General features: G+C 33.1%; 4 protein-coding genes across 6 annotated transcripts; 1 reads left to right on the forward strand and 3 right to left on the reverse strand.

Moving 5' to 3' along the window:
- Positions 1 to 6,817: 6,817 nt before the first annotated feature.
- On the reverse strand, positions 6,818 to 7,267 carry LOC114385191 (zinc finger protein ZAT3-like). Its single transcript, XM_028345213.1, has one exon. It carries the CDS (start codon positions 7,265 to 7,267, stop codon positions 6,818 to 6,820), a length of 450 nt encoding a protein of 149 aa, XP_028201014.1.
- A 1,555-nt stretch (positions 7,268 to 8,822) lies between these two features.
- On the reverse strand, positions 8,823 to 10,462 carry LOC114382999. 2 transcript variants are annotated; one of them, XM_028342570.1, is made up of 6 exons: positions 10,355 to 10,462; positions 10,205 to 10,285; positions 10,013 to 10,141; positions 9,884 to 9,946; positions 9,531 to 9,655; positions 8,823 to 9,227 (listed from the first exon to the last, which is right to left on the reverse strand). In XM_028342570.1, exons 1-6 carry the CDS (start codon positions 10,439 to 10,441, stop codon positions 9,035 to 9,037), a joined length of 678 nt encoding a protein of 225 aa, XP_028198371.1. In that variant the 5' UTR covers positions 10,442 to 10,462; the 3' UTR covers positions 8,823 to 9,034. The 2 variants fall into 2 exon arrangements, with proteins under 2 accessions (XP_028198371.1, XP_028198370.1); XM_028342569.1 differs by having other exon boundaries at positions 9,884 to 9,949.
- A 112-nt stretch (positions 10,463 to 10,574) lies between these two features.
- LOC114382998 (isocitrate dehydrogenase [NAD] regulatory subunit 1, mitochondrial-like) lies at positions 10,575 to 12,132 on the forward strand. The gene is made up of 3 exons (XM_028342568.1): positions 10,575 to 11,352; positions 11,433 to 11,511; positions 11,587 to 12,132. The coding sequence occupies exons 1-3, from the start codon at positions 10,606 to 10,608 to the stop codon at positions 11,859 to 11,861; spliced, it is 1,101 nt and encodes a 366-aa protein (XP_028198369.1). The 5' UTR covers positions 10,575 to 10,605; the 3' UTR covers positions 11,862 to 12,132.
- A 127-nt stretch (positions 12,133 to 12,259) lies between these two features.
- LOC114382997 (protein DETOXIFICATION 45, chloroplastic-like) lies at positions 12,260 to 17,825 on the reverse strand. 2 transcript variants are annotated; one of them, XM_028342565.1, is made up of 12 exons: positions 17,679 to 17,825; positions 16,992 to 17,602; positions 16,774 to 16,909; positions 16,130 to 16,226; positions 15,946 to 16,046; positions 15,369 to 15,532; positions 14,976 to 15,047; positions 14,704 to 14,820; positions 14,515 to 14,610; positions 14,302 to 14,423; positions 13,706 to 13,763; positions 12,260 to 12,603 (listed from the first exon to the last, which is right to left on the reverse strand). In XM_028342565.1, the coding sequence occupies exons 1-12, from the start codon at positions 17,770 to 17,772 to the stop codon at positions 12,592 to 12,594; spliced, it is 1,680 nt and encodes a 559-aa protein (XP_028198366.1). In that variant the 5' UTR covers positions 17,773 to 17,825; the 3' UTR covers positions 12,260 to 12,591. The 2 variants fall into 2 exon arrangements, with proteins under 2 accessions (XP_028198366.1, XP_028198367.1); XM_028342566.1 differs by having other exon boundaries at positions 16,992 to 17,607; positions 17,679 to 17,808.
- Between the last annotated feature and the right edge of the window lie 3,178 nt (positions 17,826 to 21,003).

Genomic DNA, 21,003 nt, shown 5'->3' on the forward strand with positions numbered 1-21,003 from the left:
AAAAATACAATGCAAACATATGTATTTGTATCATTTTATATTCATCCGTTACTTTAAGAGACAATTTTATTAAATGCTTATAAATTAATAAGTTACATGAACAACTTTCACTTCAGATTATTAACTTTTAGTTATTTTCTAACTTTTCAATTTTTAACTATTTTATTTTTATTTTTAGCTAATGTTTGAAAACATAGTAGACATATAAAAAAAACCATAAAAAATAAAACCTCAATAATTATTATAAAAATAAATTAATTTACTATATATAAAAATTTATAATTAAATAATAATATAAAAATATTTACACTATCAAATTTAGGAAAATTTTAAAATTTGGAAAAACAAAACTAGTAAGATTTTTTTAATGACAATAATCACCTAAAGAGTCTAAGACCAAGTTAAAAATAAAGTGAGAACTAGGCTAATTGATCAAGTCAAACAAAAAATTCATTTTTAATATGTAGTAAGCTAATTTATAATTTTTTTCTATATTTAATTAAAAAATATATATTTCAGTAAAAAAATTAAAAATATTAATCTTTTTAAATATTAATAAAATATACAACAAAATGTTCGTTGTCTTTTCTCTCTATATTTTTTTCATTCTTACACACTATAGTATAACTTCTCTTGAATGTAGGCATGATCCGTATCCAAGTTTTCTTATTAGATTATTATATTTGTATACCTAATTTTTGTTTCATATCATTTTCATTTTTTTTCTTTTTTATTATATTACTTATCCAAACTAGTATTTTTTTTCTATTTTGTTTAATTTTCTCTTTATTTTTGCATCCTTCACCCTTAACTTTTCCCTTTTTTTATTAGAGCATAATAATAATAATAATAATAATAATAATAATAATAATGCACCACATGGTATACGTTTAATGATGATATCCTTTTTGCGATTGACCCCTCCACTTGCATCTTTCAATGATTTGACATGCAACCTATCGTTTATCTTCACTGACGTTAGAACCCAGTCAGATGCTGTGGATTTACAACTGAAATTTAGACACCTCAACCCACTTGTTTTCCTCTTCTCATAATTTTCACATTATTTAATTAGATAAATACTATTTTAATTCATATTGCGAACAAATTAATTTTTAAAAGATATTAAACTTAAATTTTATTTTCAAATATACAAAAAGTACATATTAATCCTGTTATTAACACAAGTCTGTTAACTTTAACATTCCAATATACGTGACACTTTTCAATGAAAACGTACACATGTTTAATGTTATATCAATGAACACTCAGGGAGACTATTTTGTCAGAACTAATGTTTTCCATACTATTGGTTAATATAGAAGTAAACTTGAATTTTCCCATACATATAATGTTAAATTATACCTTATAATCTCATCAAAAATATAATTATGAGTGAAAACAATGCGAATCTCATGCTTAAATCGGTACTTGAACTTGACACAACATAGCATTTTTTTTTAATGGAGAGGGGAACACAACCATTTTATAATACACTTATACTACTATTATCTAAACATAAAAACATTAACACTGTGTATGATATTATATATAATTATTTTTTATCCTTTACTTATTTTTTTATTTTTTATTTATAAACATGCATCTTAAAATAAAAGGACAAACTTTTATTATAACACCTCTTAAAACATTTTCCTTTTCAACATGCTACTTCGAATTCTCTGATGAGATATTTCTTTTTAACATCTACTGACCATAAAACTAAATAAATTAACTTCAACATCTTTCTATTTCTTTCCCAATCCTTTCTTCTATTTTTCTTACCAAGAAATACATGATTATGGTCTCCATATATGATATATGTCCATGTGGAAAAGCAAGAAAATTAAAATAATGGCAAGCTTATTGTAGATCGACTTGAAGGTGCTTACGAGGTTCCTTGGGATCTTCTCCTTGAGTTGTTTTTCCTCGAGTTCCAAATTCCCTCGTAGCGCAATAGAGAGATTAGGCTCTAGAAACTATAGATTTGACATTAACACAATTTTAGTTTAGTATTAAATACTTTTGATTGCAATGGAACATGTCTGATCAACAGGAAACAAAATTAAACTAAATTTGAGCATGCCGGCAATCAGTGTCAAGAGGATCTGCTTAAGTAATATAAGTATGCATGGTTACGAGATAGGCAATCGTAAGGCTTTAGATTCTCGCATTAAATCATAGATACAGTTTCGCTATGTATGTTATGGATTTCCATATCTTATAGGGATGTTATCAACAATTATCTTTTATTCTCTCTATCTTATTGTTTGCTAGTCTTTTTCATTAGCTACAACAGTAGAATAGTAGCCTCTGGCCAACCCATAAAATAACATACGCCGTTGATTCAAACCAATTTTTCCAAATCCCGTTATTATTTAATATTAGTTGTTTGCTTTAGTCGCTTCTTCAGTTATCATCTTCGACTGCATTAATTAATAAAGGGCGCTGCTGTATATGAAATAATCGAGCCCAGTCTATATATGCTTTGGTCAAAAACCAATTTTATGTGAGACTCATTTCTATAGTCTATAATTTAAATAAAAACTGATGAAGTTCTACTAATTTATTATCTGCATAATGCATGATTTAATGGCATCACCCTGAAATAAATATATTCTACCAATAAGGGAAGCCCCACTTCTATTATCTTTTCTTTGGATTTGGGAAACTTTCAATGATTTTTTTAAAAAAAGTTCAAATAATTTAAGCTTGGAACATTACTAGCTTGTTCATGTGCAAAAGAAATTATCTCAGTTGTATCGGTTATTAAGCAACTCAAATTTCGTCAAGTAATTAAGATCTAGAACCTGAAATTTGAATCAATGGCATTTTTCTTTCCCTCTGTTTTTTTAATAGAGTTGAAAGTCAAACAATATTGATTCAATTTCTCTGAAGTACATCTGAATGACACTTTTTAAATGCAAATGTCATTGTTCTTGTATTTTCCCATATATATAGAAATTTTAATGGGTCCCGCGATGGATATTAATGAATCCGTATTGTATCTGCATTAGATATTCAGTCCTTTGTATTTTATTAGTGAGAAGAAATCCTGGTCTACGTGATTGATTTCATTTGTATTTTTTTCCCTTCTTTAATTACTTTTTAATCTTTTTTCCTTAATTAATTGAAAAATCCATAATATTATAAGGGACATAAGATGGGCAGGTAGAATATTTACAACAATTAAATACATTTAAAGCAGATCTATATAATGAAATCAAACGCTCAAGTTTATACCTTCAAAACCAAGGAATTCCTTAGGCTATAGATTCGAAACGATCTATTCATGATATCGTATCCTTCATTGCTTCGGTGCTTCAGTTTATATATATATGATAATAAATAAACGGACAAAATGAAATAACTGTTCATTGCTTCATCTTTTTATATATGATGTCCTTAAGTCTTTTAGCTAGGTTGATGAGAGTGACCACACTGATACTGATCTAGCATGGAATAAGCAAGGTTGAATACTTGCAAAGACACTCAATATTTAAGTTAGTATGCATATCAACAACATGACGATATATGGAATAGAATGTTTATCTAGTGATATTAAAAATACTTTATTTATAATTCTCGAATGCAGGTGAGTTATAATAATAATGTCATTCGAGCTCATCAGCTATCTGGTAATCCTAATAGAGAGTGTGCCCTTTTAACTAAAATATCATGACACACCGTACGTGAAGTATGTAAACAAGTGATGAGGATACTTTGCTTTTGAACATATAATTTTAAAATGCACTATGTGGTGTAGGCTTTGAATAGTGTATGTCTCCCGAGTCCCGGCCCTATAAGGGATTTGAGTGGTTCGATCATACTAAATTCGGCCTAATAGTGTAAACCTCAAACAAGAGGAAACGTGACAAACTTGTCATCTAGGGTCTTTGAGTTAAGTAGCATCTGAACCTCTAGTAAAGAACTCTTATGGCTTTGACAATCGAATCATTAGTTCAATCATGTTAAAATTTGAACCTTTGTTAATCATGGTATAGTAATCTAAACCTTTGTTCTTCTGACCATCGTTTATTATAATGATTTGAGTTCCCTCATGTTTAAGGGATATGTGTATATATGGGCTCTCATAATAAAAAAATAGTTTTGTAATCAATTTAAGTGAGTTACGGTCTTTGCTAGGTGCACCAGGCTATTGTTTGTGCACCCAGCATTAAAACAAAATTCCAAAAATGTTCTTAAAATTTTTTTATTTTTATGAATTACATAATTTGTAATAAGTCATACGAATTACATGATCCGTGTGAGTCATACAGATTAACTCATATGGATTACGTAGTCCGTATGAATTATATCAAAATTAATTGTCACAAAATTTATTATTTAAATTTACATTCGTATTAAATAAACATTAAAAATTTTAATATTATATATAACAACATTATTTATTTTAGAATATAATTAACGTATTAGCTAAGTTGATTAGAGCATCGTACGGATCAGCTTATTCATAAGTGAATTACCTTTCCAATTGTTGGGTGACAATTAATGCTAGTTGGGCATGTTGGACACTGTTCTTGGTGTCCAACCCTTGAGTTTAATTCAGGCTTCCCTATGACGCATGTTTAAGAGTTGTTTTATTCCATATATATATATATATATATATATATATATATATATATATATATATATATGCAACAACTAATGACACTGATGAAAATATTACTAAGTTGTATTTGCTTTGAAAAAGGGCTATTTGCAGTTTGTTTTTTTTGCACTTTAATCTTTCAAATTTCAAATTCTTTCAGAATTTTTAATTTTCTTCGGTTTTCCTCTCTTGTTCACACTTCTTCCATTCTCAAGAGACCAGGCTTGCCTCCAAGAGCGTTTCTCTTCATTATTCATTTGTTCAACAAACGTTCAAGACTTCGATCATCTTCGTAAAGTTTCACATTTTATGATACAAAGTCTATCTTCATTATTCATTTGTTCAACAAACGTTCTTTTTTCTTTATTTATTTTTTCTCTATTACTAGTAAACTCACGGTATGCATATGACTAGATATCCCTAGAGGTGTGGTAAATTGAATCCTTGACGAGTGAGGGAAAAGTTTTGGGGCTTCAAGTGACTTCGATTAACTTCAATTTGACAGTCCTTGACCAACATATATAGTCACATTTGCAACCAATCATTCATATATATCCTTTTACTATTAATACTTTTACATGTATGATTATTTCCTTGTGACACTTAGTCCTTTACGAAGGTTGTTGATCAGTGAGTCACTGGGGTGGACTGTGGACGCCAACTTTATCATTGTTTTTGCACCTATTCCAAACTCAAACGTTCTCTAGTCATAAGTAGAGATGGATGAGTAATGATAAATAAAATGAAAGCCAGCAACTTGATCCAAACAAAAGTGCAAAATATTGGATGTGTATGGGTAGAAATAAGAAAGATGGAGAGAGAGAGAGAAAAAAAATGATAAATATGATAAATGATATGATAAAAAAATGAAGACAAATAGAAAGAGACATAGAGTGAAAGTGAGATGGAAGAAAGAGTTGACGTGTGTTGACCATTTTTTTTTTACATTGGATTGATTTTGTTTGGATTTTGAATTAAAAAAGAATGAAACAAAATAAAGTCATCGTTTTATTATTTAGATATTTATATAAAGAAATGAGATAAAAAATTTTCATGCCATTCCCTTCAAATTAAGATGGAAGAAAAAGAAGAAATAATATATGAAATGGAGCAAAATGCATTTTTATCATAGGTATTTTTTTGTTAACTTTAAATAATTTTTTATTTAATAAAATTGTTTATTTAAAACTTAATGTTTAAATTTTGTTGTTATTTAATTATTTTATAAATAACTATGTTAATTTAATAAATTATTTTTGTTTATTTTAATTTAATAAATTTTTTTATTTAAAAATCAATGTATAAATTTTCAACTAAGTTTCATTATTTAATTTATTTTAAAAAAATTAAATAATGAAACTTAGTTGTTGTTTTTATTTTTTTTAATTCCATTATATACTCGTATTTCACCCTTCCTGTGAATCCAAATATAGTCTGAATTACACTTGTGAAAATAAGATGCAGAATGATAGGAATAATTCACAGTTGAATAGAATACCTTTAATAAGAAACTAAGTAATATATAGAAAATAATAGGCTCGTACGTTCCATCCATCCGTTAATCCATTCGAAAGTCTCTTGTTAGTTTCCCCTAAACTACTTATAATGGTCGTTTATGCACATTTTTTTATCTTTTAAAATATACTCTTAGAGAAGCTGTCCAACGTCACTTCCACTTGGGAGATAAGCATACCAACTTCTCAGGTATCCATTAAATATTATATGAAACTTGAACATAAATGACGATTCTACAAAGGTTACTTCTACATATCTTGAATTGATAATTATTGTTAATGTTCTATTTATTAGGAGATTCATATTTGTAAGCACTAAGAAGGAGACGCAAAAGGTTTTAAAATAGTCGCAGTTGTAGTTTCATTATTGCAAGAAAATGCAGCTGAGATGAGTGCAATTGTAATTGGCATGTGGTCACAACGAGTAAAAAGAACCTTAACAAATGCCTTTAAAAGCATATATGGATACAGATATAAATGTTTATAAATAGAAAATGAAGATGGTGTGTTGTGAAGGACAAATTGGAGTGAATGTAGCCGACAAGCTATTTGTCAAGAAGGAAAGTATAAGTGTCATTGCATGCTAAAATGTAGAGAGAGAGAATGAATATTAATAAAGTGGTGAAGTAGATGAGCTTAGTGCATAAATTGGAGGGAAGGAAAAGAGAATAAATAGAAAGAAGGGTGTAGTCTAGAGACCCAACCTCAAATCGAGAGTGAGGGGGGGAGGGAAATTCAAGTCGAAGTCGAGGACAGAGAGAGACTTGGAAGAAGAAGAGTCCCAGTGACAGCGCTTGTGGCCACCAAGAGCCTGACCAGTAGAGAAAACCCTGAGGCAAATGCTGCACTTGTGCCCATCACTCTCCAGAACGTTGGAGTTGGCAAGCAGGAGCAGAGAGGCAGCGACCTCGTGGTCTTCCTGGCTCATTTGTTCTTGTTCTTGTTGTCTCCTGACCACATTGGCCGGAGGATTGATCCCTCTCCAGTGACGCTCTGGGTGGCATCTCATGTGGCCGAAGAGTGCCTTCCACGACCAGAACTTCTTGCCGCACTCCGTGCAGGGACGTGCTCCTGCATCCTCCATTAACCGCTTCTGCTTCTTGCGTGAACAAGAACTCGCTTCGCCACACTCCCTCTTCATTCCTCAATTCAATCCAATGGAACCGCGTTGCCTTTTTTAACTAACCGCATCGCCACAATAACTAACTGCCTCACGGTTACTACTGCAACTCCTCAGGCGGTTTCTTCTTTTCAACCCTTTTTTTTTCTATTTCCATAGTTCCTTTCAATTATTATTTTTCAACTAACTTTCATTTCACTATTTTTTTTAATCTTTTATGACATTTCACATTATTTAATTCTACTTTTTTACAAATCATTTTTATAGTTTTTTTAAATAAATAGTAATTAAAGTTCAATAAATCTAAAAATAACACATTTTTTTACATCTTTTAAGCTTACATAAATATAATATTTTCAATAGAAAGCTTTAAATATTAATTAAAATTTAATATGAAATACGTATTTGTTTCATTAGTAATATATTTTAATTTTATTTATATTAGCAATATTATTAGTAAAATGAACATTAAATTCTCATTATCATATGTGTGTGCATGGCTTACTAATAGATATAATGTCTAGTACAGCATGAGGTGGTTTTTTTTATATTTAATTTCTAAGCTTTCAATAGATATATTTCGTTGGATGTAATGATAATTATTTTAAAGAAAAAAAAAACCACAAAGTGGTGAAGCTTGAGTGTTAAAAGTTAATTAAACTAATAATCATCAACGTTTACAAGTGACTATCATATGATGTTTAGAAAAATAAATAAAAATCAAATAGGCTTTACAAAAAGATTGCATTAGTTTGTTTGAATTGATTTAAGTATAATAAATAAATTTAAAACTTTCTCATAAAATAAATTAATTACTTAATTTAATTAATTGCGATTTAAGTAATCATAGGATACAAGACTATATACTTGAGTTCAATTGAAACTATTGATTATTTTTAAGTATTATATTTATAACATTTAATTTAAATATTATAATAACTTCTTAAATGACTTAGTATTATAATGTTCAAAGAGTTCATAATGCTCTACAATGATTTGGGTTTGGGACTTGGGAGGTTTGAAAAACTAATCTGTTGAGCTTAACTCGTGAACGAGCATTATTCCATCATGATTTTGAAGGTCATCATGCTCTACAATGAAGGGAACCAAACCTCCAAATTAGCAGTCCAAGATTATCCTCCTCTAAGAATATATACCTAGGACAATGCCCAACATAGACAAGGCACAATATTTGCTCCAATGGAATAATAATACCTCTGTTTCATTCTATTTTAATCCAACATATTCTATCCCATTATGTTTCAATTCATTTTGTTTCATTCTTTATCATCAATCTAAACATTATGTGAAAGAAGACATCACTAATAAAGCAGGGAAAATGGGCTGAGGCTCGTGGGCGTGTGCTTAGTCTGAGCCCGCACGGTCCACGATTCTAAAAACGAATTTTGGACCACAGACTGGTAATAGGCCACTTGTTTTAAATTTTGCGGGCCACAGAGTGGCCCATTATCCTGCAGGCCATGCAGACACAGGACAAACTTTTGGACCATTTAATTTGCAGGCCAGCCCGTATGGTCAATCGAGAATTGCACAGAATCTCCCATAATGGGACGTATAAGTGATAATGATTATTTGCTAATTGGTACCAAAAAAAAGAAATTCACATCAGATGCCATGTTATTCGTGATTGAAATTTTATTTGCTAAATAATCTATAAAGTAATAAATGGAATAGGGAGCAAAACGAATTTAGATCCCTGTTCCTAAAAAAATGACTGGGGAGGTGTTTTGTATTTTGAAATGAAACCATATATAGGGGTCTGACATCTCAAATGACTGCCCTGAGCTCTCCAGTAAGCAGCGCATGTTTGCGGTGCTGGGACAAGATTGGTGCCACCTGAACTGCAGTCAGTATTGATGCTAAGTCATTATATGTGGGTTCCTTGTGTTCATTAGCTGCATGCAGAATTGTTTGCAAGATTTGCAAGGGATCTCCATGGCTGACAACCAAAACTGCACATCTGCAACATGTGGGTGGAACTGACTTATATTAGCTGATAGAATATGAATAAAAATAACAATAAGAGCATCTCAATCAACCACTGGTGGAAGACCTACTAGGTACCTGTTTGTTTTGACCTTTTGAAAATCAATTTTTGCACTTTCGAATAATGTATGGATGGGATAACTTTGGATACACATTCCAATTGCGTAATAACAGTTCAAAATCAATTTACTCAACTTGAAAACAAATGGACACAACTACGATGCAGGCCTTGCACACATTCATGCCAGAAAAATCAAAGAATACCAAAAGAATTTACCCTTGAAATTCTGATTCCATAGTGGCCATTGCAGTTGCAAGTCGACAAGCAACATCCTTGACACTTTCCCCTCCTTCTGGCCCAAGAAATGGATCTTTTTCATCTATATCCCAAATCACTTGGTACTGTTGATGATTGGAAAGAAGTAATCAATGAGTTGCAAACTACAGTTGGTTTGATAATGGTGACAAGGATAGAGTTTATTAGAACCTGAACCTGACTAATGTTCCAAACATACAAGATATCTATAACAAAAAATGATGCAGAGAAAGAGATTTTAATTTATTAAAAAATTAAGGTGAATTGCCAAAACAGTAGGCAGCAGAACAAAGTGGGCATGGAGGATGACTTACTTTATCATGCGAAAGGAGTTCAAAAGAAGGACCAAAATAGCGTTCTCGAAGATCTTGGATGACCTGCTGCATAGTGTTTAGTGCTTAGTAAATGAGAATCAATTGAGGCAAGTTGTTGGAAGGGCTTACCTTACAGTGGGGTCCATCAAAAGGGAGATTCAAGAGAGTTGAAACAACGTTAGCGGTATGGGTTGTTCTTGAAAAGGGGGAGTAGCAAATGCGTACATTAGCAAGCGGGATATTATTAGCCTCTAGTTCCTGCGAAGCGCAGTCAGGGTGGCGTGGTTAATTGAAATTGAAATTGAAAATGAGTTGAGGTACCTTTTGGAATGATTGTGCAGCGAGTTGTGCTTGATGAACACCGTCGGAGGCCAATTGGAATTCGGGGCGAGTCCCGTTCTCCTGCGAATGCGATTCAATTCAATAACTAGGAAAATAATATTATTAAGATTGGACTGGATTTAAGCAAACCATGGAGGAAACGATGATGCCTCGCTCGTTGGGAATGCTCTTGCCATGCCTCAGAACCCAGTATCTGTTCTTCACAATCGACGACATCCCTTTCCCTAATCTAATCCCCTCCCTGTGTCTGTTTTATTTTATAAATAAATATCTTGAGAGGGGCACGAGTGCAAATTGCAAAGAGAACCTTTGGTTTTTGTTTATCATTTACTTTCTGAGCCGAGGCTGCAGTGTGAGATCGGATCGGGAGAGAGAGAGAGATGGGGCTAAGAAGTAAATTAAGAATGTCAGCGTCAGTGGTGCAGCAGGGGATGAAGGAAATAAGAAGGAGCGTGACGTACATGCCTCGACCGGGGGACGGTGCGCCGCGGGGGGTGACGCTGATACCGGGGGACGGAATTGGGCCTCTGGTGACTCATGCGGTGGAGCAGGTGATGGAGGCGATGCACGCCCCCATATACTTCGAGAAGTACGATGTGCACGGGGACATGAGGCGTGTGCCGGAGGAGGTGCTGGATTCGATACGGAAGAACAAGGTGTGCTTGAAGGGTGGTTTGAGGACTCCGGTGGGTGGGGGTGTGAGCTCCCTCAACGTTCAGCTCAGAAAGGACCTCGATCTCTACGCTTCCCTCGTCAATTGCTTCAACTTGCCCGGCTTGCCCACCCGCCACCACAACGTCGACATCGTCGTCATTCGCGAGAACACCGAGGGAGAGTACTCCGGTCTCGAGCACGAGGTCGTTCCAGGCGTCGTCGAGAGCCTCAAGGTTATGTCCAAGTTCTGCTCCGAACGTATTGCCAAATATGCCTTCGAGTATGCATACTTAAACAACAGGAAGCAAGTCACCGCCGTCCATAAAGCCAACATCATGAAACTCGCAGATGGTCTCTTCCTTGAATCTTGCCGACATGTAGCTACCAAATATCCTGGTATCAAGTACAACGAGATTATTGTCGATAATTGCTGCATGCAACTTGTCTCCAAACCAGAGCAGTTCGATGTTATGGTTAGTTAGTTAATTGGTTACTATAGTATCATCTTCCCTTCCCTTTCCAATCTAAATCTCTTCTCGTGTTATTATCTCAGGTGACTCCTAATCTCTATGGAAATCTAGTGGCTAATACGGCAGCTGGAATTGCCGGTGGCACTGGGGTCATGCCCGGAGGTAATTGAATACAAATACAATAATAATCGTTCATTCTATTGAATAAGAAGTAAATAAATGGTTGGTGCAATGCAGGGAACGTTGGGGCTGATCATGCTGTGTTTGAGCAAGGTGCTTCCGCAGGAAATGTCGGAAAGGAAAAGATGGTGGAGCAGAAGAAGGCAAATCCTGTTGCTCTGCTTCTCTCCTCCGCCATGATGCTCAGGCATCTACAGTTTCCTTCATTCGCGGACCGCCTTGAGACTGCTGTCAAGCGTGTCATTTCGGAGGGCAACTGCAGAACTAAAGATCTTGGTGGAGACAGCACTACACAGCAAGTTGTTGACGCTGTCATTGCCAATCTCGACTAGACTACACCTTCCCATGGCTATGCACAATCTTTTTCAAATATCCTTCCCCCAGTTTGTTGTAATCAAAGTTCATTTTCTATTGCTATTTTTCAACAGGGTTGAAGACTCTCTATAATAATTCGGCTTAATTTTCATGTAATTATGTTTGCTCAACCAAAGTCACACTTGTAACCTGTCCATTGTTTGAGGCAATTTGCTCAAACAAAGGATGCTTCTCTATCCACATAATGTGTAATGTAACGTTGATTGAAACGAACAACACTGCCTTCCACCCCCTCCGCTTTTCACGCAGGAACCTTTTGTTGTTGAAAACATGTTATCACCTCAAAGTGCAAGGAAGGAAAAAAGTAGGAAAGAATTAATACCGTAAAAAATCAAACACTGACATGACTTAGAGGTAATTTCAATTGAGTTTCATATATATGATACAAATTCTTTTCTGCAGGTGACCCTCTAGTCCAGACAAGTATGCTTAAAACGAAACAAGAATAAATGTGATTAGATAGTGAAAATTATGCAATTAAGGTCGTGTGTATTTATCTATATAACATTTAACTAAATTAAACCATTTTCCTTTACACAGTAACATTGACTAATTTCATTGCGAGAACCCAGAAAGTGCTTCTAAAATGTCTTAAATTATCTACACATCTAAATATAATATCCAACGGAGAGAATCCTCTTCAAAATGTCACATCCAGTGTTGCATCCATATTCTCCATCTAAAGACTCACGAGACCACCTGCAAACATGAGTTACAAGATCAAGATAACAAATCTCGTAGATATGAATATCCCATCCAGAACGTTAAGAGCAATATCACATAATAATATTAATCAACACAGAAAAATAAATTAGAAATTGTTTTCCTCGATATCTTATTTAAGTGATTAAGCATGCCCTAGTTCACCAATAAACTAACAAGAAGCAATAATTAACTCTTCATAAATGGGCACACTGCCATGATCATGCTGACTAATATTATCTTTGCTCTTTCTAGTGACATTTTCAAACAGGACACTAGGCTATCAGCATCAACATACACATTCCGACTTACAGGTAACATCATTTTCAATCAGATCAAAAGTCACCTTGAAACTTCAGAAAATGAGTATTAACTAAGGATCACAGAATATATACAACAAGGCCTTATCCCATTAGTTAGGTCAGTTGTATAGATCAAACAAAGCCAATGTACTCAATGATTTGGAGCAATGTCTTTTTGAATGGTTTCACCAAAGGTCTTTCTTTACCTCCCTTAATTGAACTATGCTCCATTTGATTAACATGATCAAACGGCCTTAGTTAAGTTTCTATCATTTCTTCAGGATCTACTCCTACTTTATGTCCACTAATCCACCATAACATTTTCTTTTCGCAACATTAGCTCTTGTTAACCCATCATTGAGCGGTATTAGTCTTATAGTTTTCTGGTCACATTGTAATCGCAAATCACGCCTAAAGCATTTCTCCACTTCATCTGACCATCTTAAACCCTATATGTATACCCTTCAATCTCTGCAATAAATTTCTCATCACTTCGTAAGATAGATCCCATTATCTTGAACCATGCTTTCCACCTCCAAAACACTACTAGCTTGCTTACACCTTCTACTAGCATCTAATATACTCCATCAAGGAAGATTTTTTCTAGAAATAACATTTTACTGTTTGGTGCACAAAATATAGCAGTAAGTAGATAAGCAAAACCAAGGACAGAAAGGTAAAAATGATAATATTATATTCACAAGTCGAGAGAAAATAAACCCCAGCAATGATGTTAACTATATTTTACTCAATCAAAAAGCAGAGACATGTTAGGAATTGTAAAAATAGACACCGACCTCTGCAATTTGTAAATCTCTGTGTAGAAACCACCAAGGACCATTCTTTGAGAGTAATCTGAAAATGTAGAAGCACAAAGGATTCAACCACAAAAGGGGAAAAAAAAAACTTTAAAAGCACAGATTGACAATTCAAAAAGAGAGCCACACTATCTAGCATCAGCAAATCTACTGAAAGGACAGGGTGATACGCTCAATTACTATATTTCTTTCTCTTAATAAATGATTTACAATTTCACTTGAGATTTGATAACCCCTGTAGAAGATGTCAACTATAGAAACAGATTTTCAAAAAGCATTTTAACAATTGAAACAAGGTTAAAACCATGACACTTGTACACCATTCCACAAAGAAACTATAATAGTATAGTATGATCAATCATGCATTTAAATACCATCAGATCAAATGAATTGTCAGCTCAAGATGTATAGGAAAATATTCTAATCAAAGATGGGTAAATAGTAGAGGGTGAAGGTTGAAGTAGCCATCTAGTCAACTACAATGGGTAGAGTAACCTATTTTTATTTTTAAAACAAGATAGAAACAACATGAAACATTTCTTCCCAATACACACAAAACTAATGTACCATTTTACCTGACAGCACCAGCTGCCGCACGAAGAGCCATGAAGAGAACTAAGCCCAGCCATACGCCCTGAAGGCCAAAAAGTGGAGGTGCAAATACCAAGAATGCAGAGGAGACTGCTCCCACGAACATCTATGAAGCAATGGTCATAAAAGTTAACCTCAAGAAGCAAATGTACCAGAAGAGAAACATCGTGACACATTTAGAAAAGTAAACAACTTACCATGGAGAAAGCAGCATATCGGAAATCAGAAACACCATAATGGAGACCATCAAAAATATATGCCAGTGCATTAAATGGTTGAGAAGCACTGACAAACTAGCAACAATCACAGATAACAGTGTAATTCTAATGCGGATACAGACAAATGCAAACAAATACATACAAATCAATCACCAATACCATACATACCAACGCCAGAGTTTTGACCACCTGCAAGACTTCAGAGTCCTGAGTAAAAATAGTGGCTAAAGATCCAAACGATGCACCCAGAATTGCAGTCAAGCAAATACCCATTACCAGCCCAATCTGGAAAGGCATAATCAGGTTCTCAAATAATTTCATATAACTTCCTTATTTGACATAGTTAAACAACTATAGCTTACATAAAATCAGAATAACTAATGAATGAAAGGCATCAAAGGCTAAAAATTCAATCCATAAAAAAAAAAATAAGCGCTTACCCTTAATACAAAACTAGTAACTTCCTTCACAACTTTGTATTCATGTCTGGATACAGAACTTGCAATAAGGGCCTATAAATAATAATACAGCAGTATAAGCAAAAAGGCATATACAAACAAGAAGACAGTAACGAAGTAAAGGCCAAGCTTAAAAGAATCTATGAATTTAAAATGTAAAAAAGTTTCAAAGTCAAGCAAACTGAAAATTTTCCCAAGAGGTTCAAACAAAGCACCCAGAATTATGTTGGCTCCACTTGTTTCATTGCAAGACAGCATGGTATTTTTACTAGATTGAAAGAAATTTAAGAAATTATACCACAAGGGGGAAAATATTAAAAAAGATAAAATGATTAAAGAAAAATATACAAGTTTTCGTAATGGATGATTCAATACCTGACCAGATGCAGCCAATGCATCTGTAAGAAGGGAAACAGCCAACCACACTTGCATACATATCTGATGTGCAGCCATAGCTACTGGACCATGTCGAGCAGCTATTGATGTCCCCAATGTCATGGTTGAAAGAACAGCAAGTGTTCTTCCAAGAAGGAAACCACCTGTAACAGCCCACAGATCATAACTGAAACAACTACAAAAACCTAACAGAAAGCAAAATAATATACACAGTAAAGAAAAGAGAAATGTGTCCATGCAATTAAAGTTAAACATTCATAAATTAATATTCGATAAATTAATAATCTCTCTAAAAAAATATTTTTTCTGGTCCCAACTTGGGCCAGCTTACAGAATTGGTAATGTGTCCATTCCAAACACAGTTGTTCTATTAATGGAGGTGAGATCTTTTGCTTAGAAAGTGTTTTGTAAACAGTGTTTGAGATTGCATTTAGCTTTTAGCTGTTATCTTCCCTTCTCCCTACTTTTTCAACAAACAAAATCATTTTAAGAGGAGGGCCAAACACACTCATTCATCTCAGGTTTTAACAACACATAATAAGACACAAATCCTCACCAGATTTAATATAACTGCCAAATTGCAGGTCTCCCATCTTTGGAGGTAGTAACTCAGCTCGCTTATTCAGACACCAGATCATCAACATGGTCCCAATATATCTGAGGTACAAAAATTCCATCATAATTAGGGTTGAATCAAGTCAAGAAATAAAGAAAAAAAAATGCTTTTGAAAAGGACTTACTGAGAGATGACGGTGGAAATGGCCGCACCAGTTACACCCAGCCGAAAGTAATACATAAGTAAGGGAAATAAGAAGACAGCTGAAAAGTTACCAATGCCTGCATTTTCAAAGAGGAATTAGCACACACATACATACAATATAATGAAAATGAAAATGAAAATGATTTTTAAATTTAATCAATCTTTCAAAGAAAGTAAAAGAGGGCAATCCCTAGTGTAATGCTAAAATTGTGCCTTGGTGACCACTGGTCATGGGCTCAAATCCGAAAACAGCCTCTTTGCATATGCAAGGCGAAGGCTGTGTACAATTACCCTCCCCATACCTTTGGGAAATGAGGAGCATTGTGGTATGTTAGTTTTTTTTTTTTTAAGATAGTAAAACAGCAAGAACATTTATGATATCAAAATCAAAAATTATTTTTCAAGATTATAAGTCACAAGTATTCCAATCAACTAAAATATCAATTCCCCCTCACTCTTCAGCAAACAAGCTATGATAATTTTGTTCATTCCTTAGAGTTGCATGCGAGCTAGTTAATAATAACAATAATGTATTCATGAATTGCGAGTGAAGGTACTAGAGTACGTGCAGAAAATAGAAAAGGTATTGAAAAGGCGAAATTAGGAAAGAAAGAAAACACTTGCCTAGACAAATAACAGGAGTTTTTGTATCCTTAAAACCGCGGAAAATGCCTTGAAGAGCCAAAGAAAGTACAACAGCAGGAGCGCCAACAGCTCTTAAAGAGAGAAAGTGTCGTGCGGGAACATATGTTGGATTTTGCTGATGAAAAGGAGAAGACAATTGATATACTTGGAAGAGGATACAAGAAATATAACGCATAAAGTAGAGGGTGAAAACATACTGTAGGAACACCAATTAAATGGAGAAAAGCTCCAGCTCCCAGGTATAAAGCTAAAGCCTCAAAAAAGCCAAGGGCGAGTGCCAATAGCAGAGCAGTGGAGACAGAGGAGAGTTGTTGTTTTGTTTTGGCATCTGCAGCGGAGGAAGACTTGGCAATGTCCTCGGCAACAAAGGAAGTAGCAACACTTAGAAGGGGGATATTAAAAAGCTTAGAAATGATGTTAAAGATGGATATGGAAACGCCGGCAGAAGCCAATTCAACGGTGCCAAGTCGACCAATGTAGGCGGTTTCCATCAACTGTGCTAAGGGGTCAATTGCCTGACTGGCAAGGGCGGGCAGAGTCAGCGATATAAGCTCTCGTTTGACATCCACAGAAGCAGAATCTGAATGATGTTGGTCCTCAGAAGTGTAGGAAGAGGGTTTAGAGCCAAGGGCTATGAACGGCGAGGAGAGACTTGGGCTATGGCGCAGGAAGTGGTGGTGGGGGTGGTGGCCATAACCGAAACTGATATGGTTGCGCTTGCGCAGGAAGGGTATTCTGGTGAAGCCTCCATGATATTGAAGTTGGTATTGAGAGGTGGTGAAATGTATAGCCTCCATGAGCATCAGCGCTGCACTGCAACAAAGTACAAAGTTGAATAATCCATCAACATGGAAATAAATATCAAATAGCAGACTCGACTCCACCTGCAGCCCACAGAATGTATCGTCGCCCTCTGCAATTGAAATTGTTAGCCGATGATTGCAACGTTTTCCTTTTATAAATTTCAACAACGCCCATTTGCCAACAATTTTAGTTCCACGGAATTCAATTTTCATTTTTATTGCCTGATATTTTCAATTACATCAGGTTAAGTTATTATAAGAAATAATTTAGCCTAACCAACAAAGCACGGCCCGTTAGTAAGATCAAACTCAAATCCCAAATTACAACCTTATTATGCCTTGGCCTTAGTGAGCTAAACTCGTATTGTCATACCTTATGTTTAAACTATATTTAAATCTATTTTATGACATAAAAATTCAGTCAAGATTTAAGTGTTAGGGAGAGCATATTGTTATTTTCATCTTATTTCAATAAACTCTTCAAGATGGTTTATGAAAATAATTTACAATTTATACGAAGACAATTTAAGTGTATTTCCTCTACTACTAGAAAAAACAACTTATATATAAGCACTTACTCAATATGTGTTTAATTAATTTGTTTACTAACACACACCCTTAAAAAAAGTTTTTATGAAGTTTATTAGTTTCATATAAACATTTAAGTGGGCAATAGAAAGTATTTAAAATTTATAGGCTAAAACATATATGTTTGATCCTTAATCTCTATTGTGAAATTCATTTTGTCTTTTATATTTTAAAAGATTCATCTTATTTCTTTAACCTTTAAATTTGAGTAAATGTTACCCTTTTTTTCTGGAATAAAGAGACAAAGTCCAATGCAAACACCAAAAACTAGGATGTAAGCTTAGCGCTTACTATATCGGAAAGCAAAAACGGCCCACCACCGAGTGGAGGAACATCAAAACAAACAAAGGTTTTGTTAGTCTAAAACTAAAGTCATTAGTGTTTTATATAATAATTATTTTAACACAGTGCCAATTTTTAACTATCACGTACTATAGTAATTTATTTATTAAATTATTATAGTAGGAGAAAAAAAATTATACACATTGATGACTCCAATAACTCATAACACGTCACATTGAAAAATGAATGGATGCCCTCTCCACACCCAACAACCACAAAAGTGTCACTTCTCTTTTTGTTGGAATTAAATTTTAAAGCATTATGGATTAAATTATTCAGGTAAGGGATGGTGAATAAAGAAAGAAACAAAAATTAATATTTTGACTATTAATTTGGAAATTACTAGTTAAATGTTATTGATTTGACTAACTTACAAGTTAATTTGACTAAAATAAACTTATAAATATTTTTAGCTTATTTTTAGAATATATATATATATATATATATATATATATAATTATAACCAAATAATCAAATATATCATTTTATTTTATGTTGTTTTTATATCTATTGATTAGGTTATAATTTTTAGCAATTCTAGCCAATGAAAGGGTGTATGGAGTGATTTTAGATGCGGAGCCTCCAAACCAGATGAAACAGATGTTGGCCCTTTGATGTTTTAGGAGTTTCTTCCACATTTAGTTTTAATGTAATTTTCTTTTTCTGGGTTTAGGCTCCGCTAATTATTAAAAAATACTTTCTAATCAATCACATAACTTATATAACAATTAGTTTTACATTATTATTTAATTAAAAATAATGATATATAATAAGTTTATTCAACTTTATAAAATTTATCTTAAAAATTATATAATAATGATTTACGATTGAATAAAATTATAAAATAATTTTATCTTATAAGTACATCCGTTTGAACCTCCTAGTTGATAAGCTTTTAATTAACTTACAAATTTCCAAGTGATTTATAAGCTACTTTTGCTAATACACCTTTATGATTTATGGTGATTCAAACTCTATGAATAAAACTCACAAAATTATTAGATACATTTCACATAAATACGTTGTCAGTCTTTATAAAATAAATAGGTTTTGATTTTAATCCTTGTAAAAAAAATTCTTTAATTTTCATCTCTAAAAATTTTGAAATCATTGTTCTTAATTCCTACTATTGTTTAACATGTGAAGTGATCATTTCAAGTGATATTTAATTACCTGTGTTTGTTCTAATATGTCATCATGTGATACCACTAAATTTTTTTCTAAATCTTAAAAATAAATATTATTTATCTATCTTATAGTGAACATTAGAAACCAAAAATAGTAATTCAAATTTTTTAGGACAGAAATCAAAATTAACATTTTTTAAAGAGAATATATTTGTATTGCAAGAAGAGGGATATACAAAAGCTTCTGTACAAGTTGTACAGGTCGAGCCACTGTACAGGGACACAACTAGCTAAACCAAAAGGCCTTCCATACCAGGAACAAGATAAATAAAGCTGTAAAGACATTGTAAAATTAGACCAAAAGACAACAAGGGGATTAGTACAGAAGAAGAAAATGCCTGGTTTTACTCCCCTTCTATACAAAACCCATTGCCACGCTGAGGATTTTATCCGGCAAAGCTAACATTCATTCATGTTACTGGGACCAAGAATAATGATTTCAATGAAAAATAAAAAAACATTTTTTTCTTTTTACAAAAATCAAAATCAAAACTTGTTCGCTTTAAAAAAATTTAATGTCAATTTTCATCTATTATATTTACAATTATTTTGCTTTAGAACATTAAGTTTTAAAAATTTTAAAATACATTATTTTGATTATTTTTTAAATTTTTCGTTAGAAATGTTAAACTTTAGTAAACTTTTAAATTTAAAATGATTTAATATCACTTTTAGTCCTATGTTTCGAAACTCTTTAACTTTGATATATTATATTTTAAAAGTTTCATTTTGATTTTTTATATTTTCAAAAAGTATGTTTTGATATTTTTTCAATTTTTTGTTAGAAATGTTATGATCCACTGTTTTAAACTTTAAAATAGTTAAAGTTAATATAGTGACGGTAAAAAATCGTCATTATTATTTTATTTAAAAAATTAAAAATCACTCAGTAAAGAAAAAATGGATTTAAAATCATGAACAACAACAACTTTCACTCTATTAATAATAATATTATTATTATTATCATCTTCTTCTTCATTTAATTTAATCATTTAATAATGATAATAATTTCATTCACTAATCATTCTCAATAACAATGGATAAGAGTTCCTTCTCCTTCCACCTGTTACCCCTGACCCAAAAAGATCATTGTCTCACCCTCGCTTCCGTCTTCGCTGCAACATCCATACGCAACCAGAATTGTTGCCTCATCTAATGACAATAATTGTCTCATTGCCACGATCACAACAACGCGTTGATGAAGGGGAGAAGAAGACCAACAACGCCTCATTGTGGATGAGGTTTAACCAGTTGGACCAGTCAGAATCATCTTCCAATGAAACATACTA

The sequence above is a fragment of the Glycine soja genome, chromosome 14 (assembly GCF_004193775.1).
Source record: "Glycine soja cultivar W05 chromosome 14, ASM419377v2, whole genome shotgun sequence".
Classification (NCBI taxonomy): domain Eukaryota; kingdom Viridiplantae; phylum Streptophyta; class Magnoliopsida; order Fabales; family Fabaceae; genus Glycine; species Glycine soja.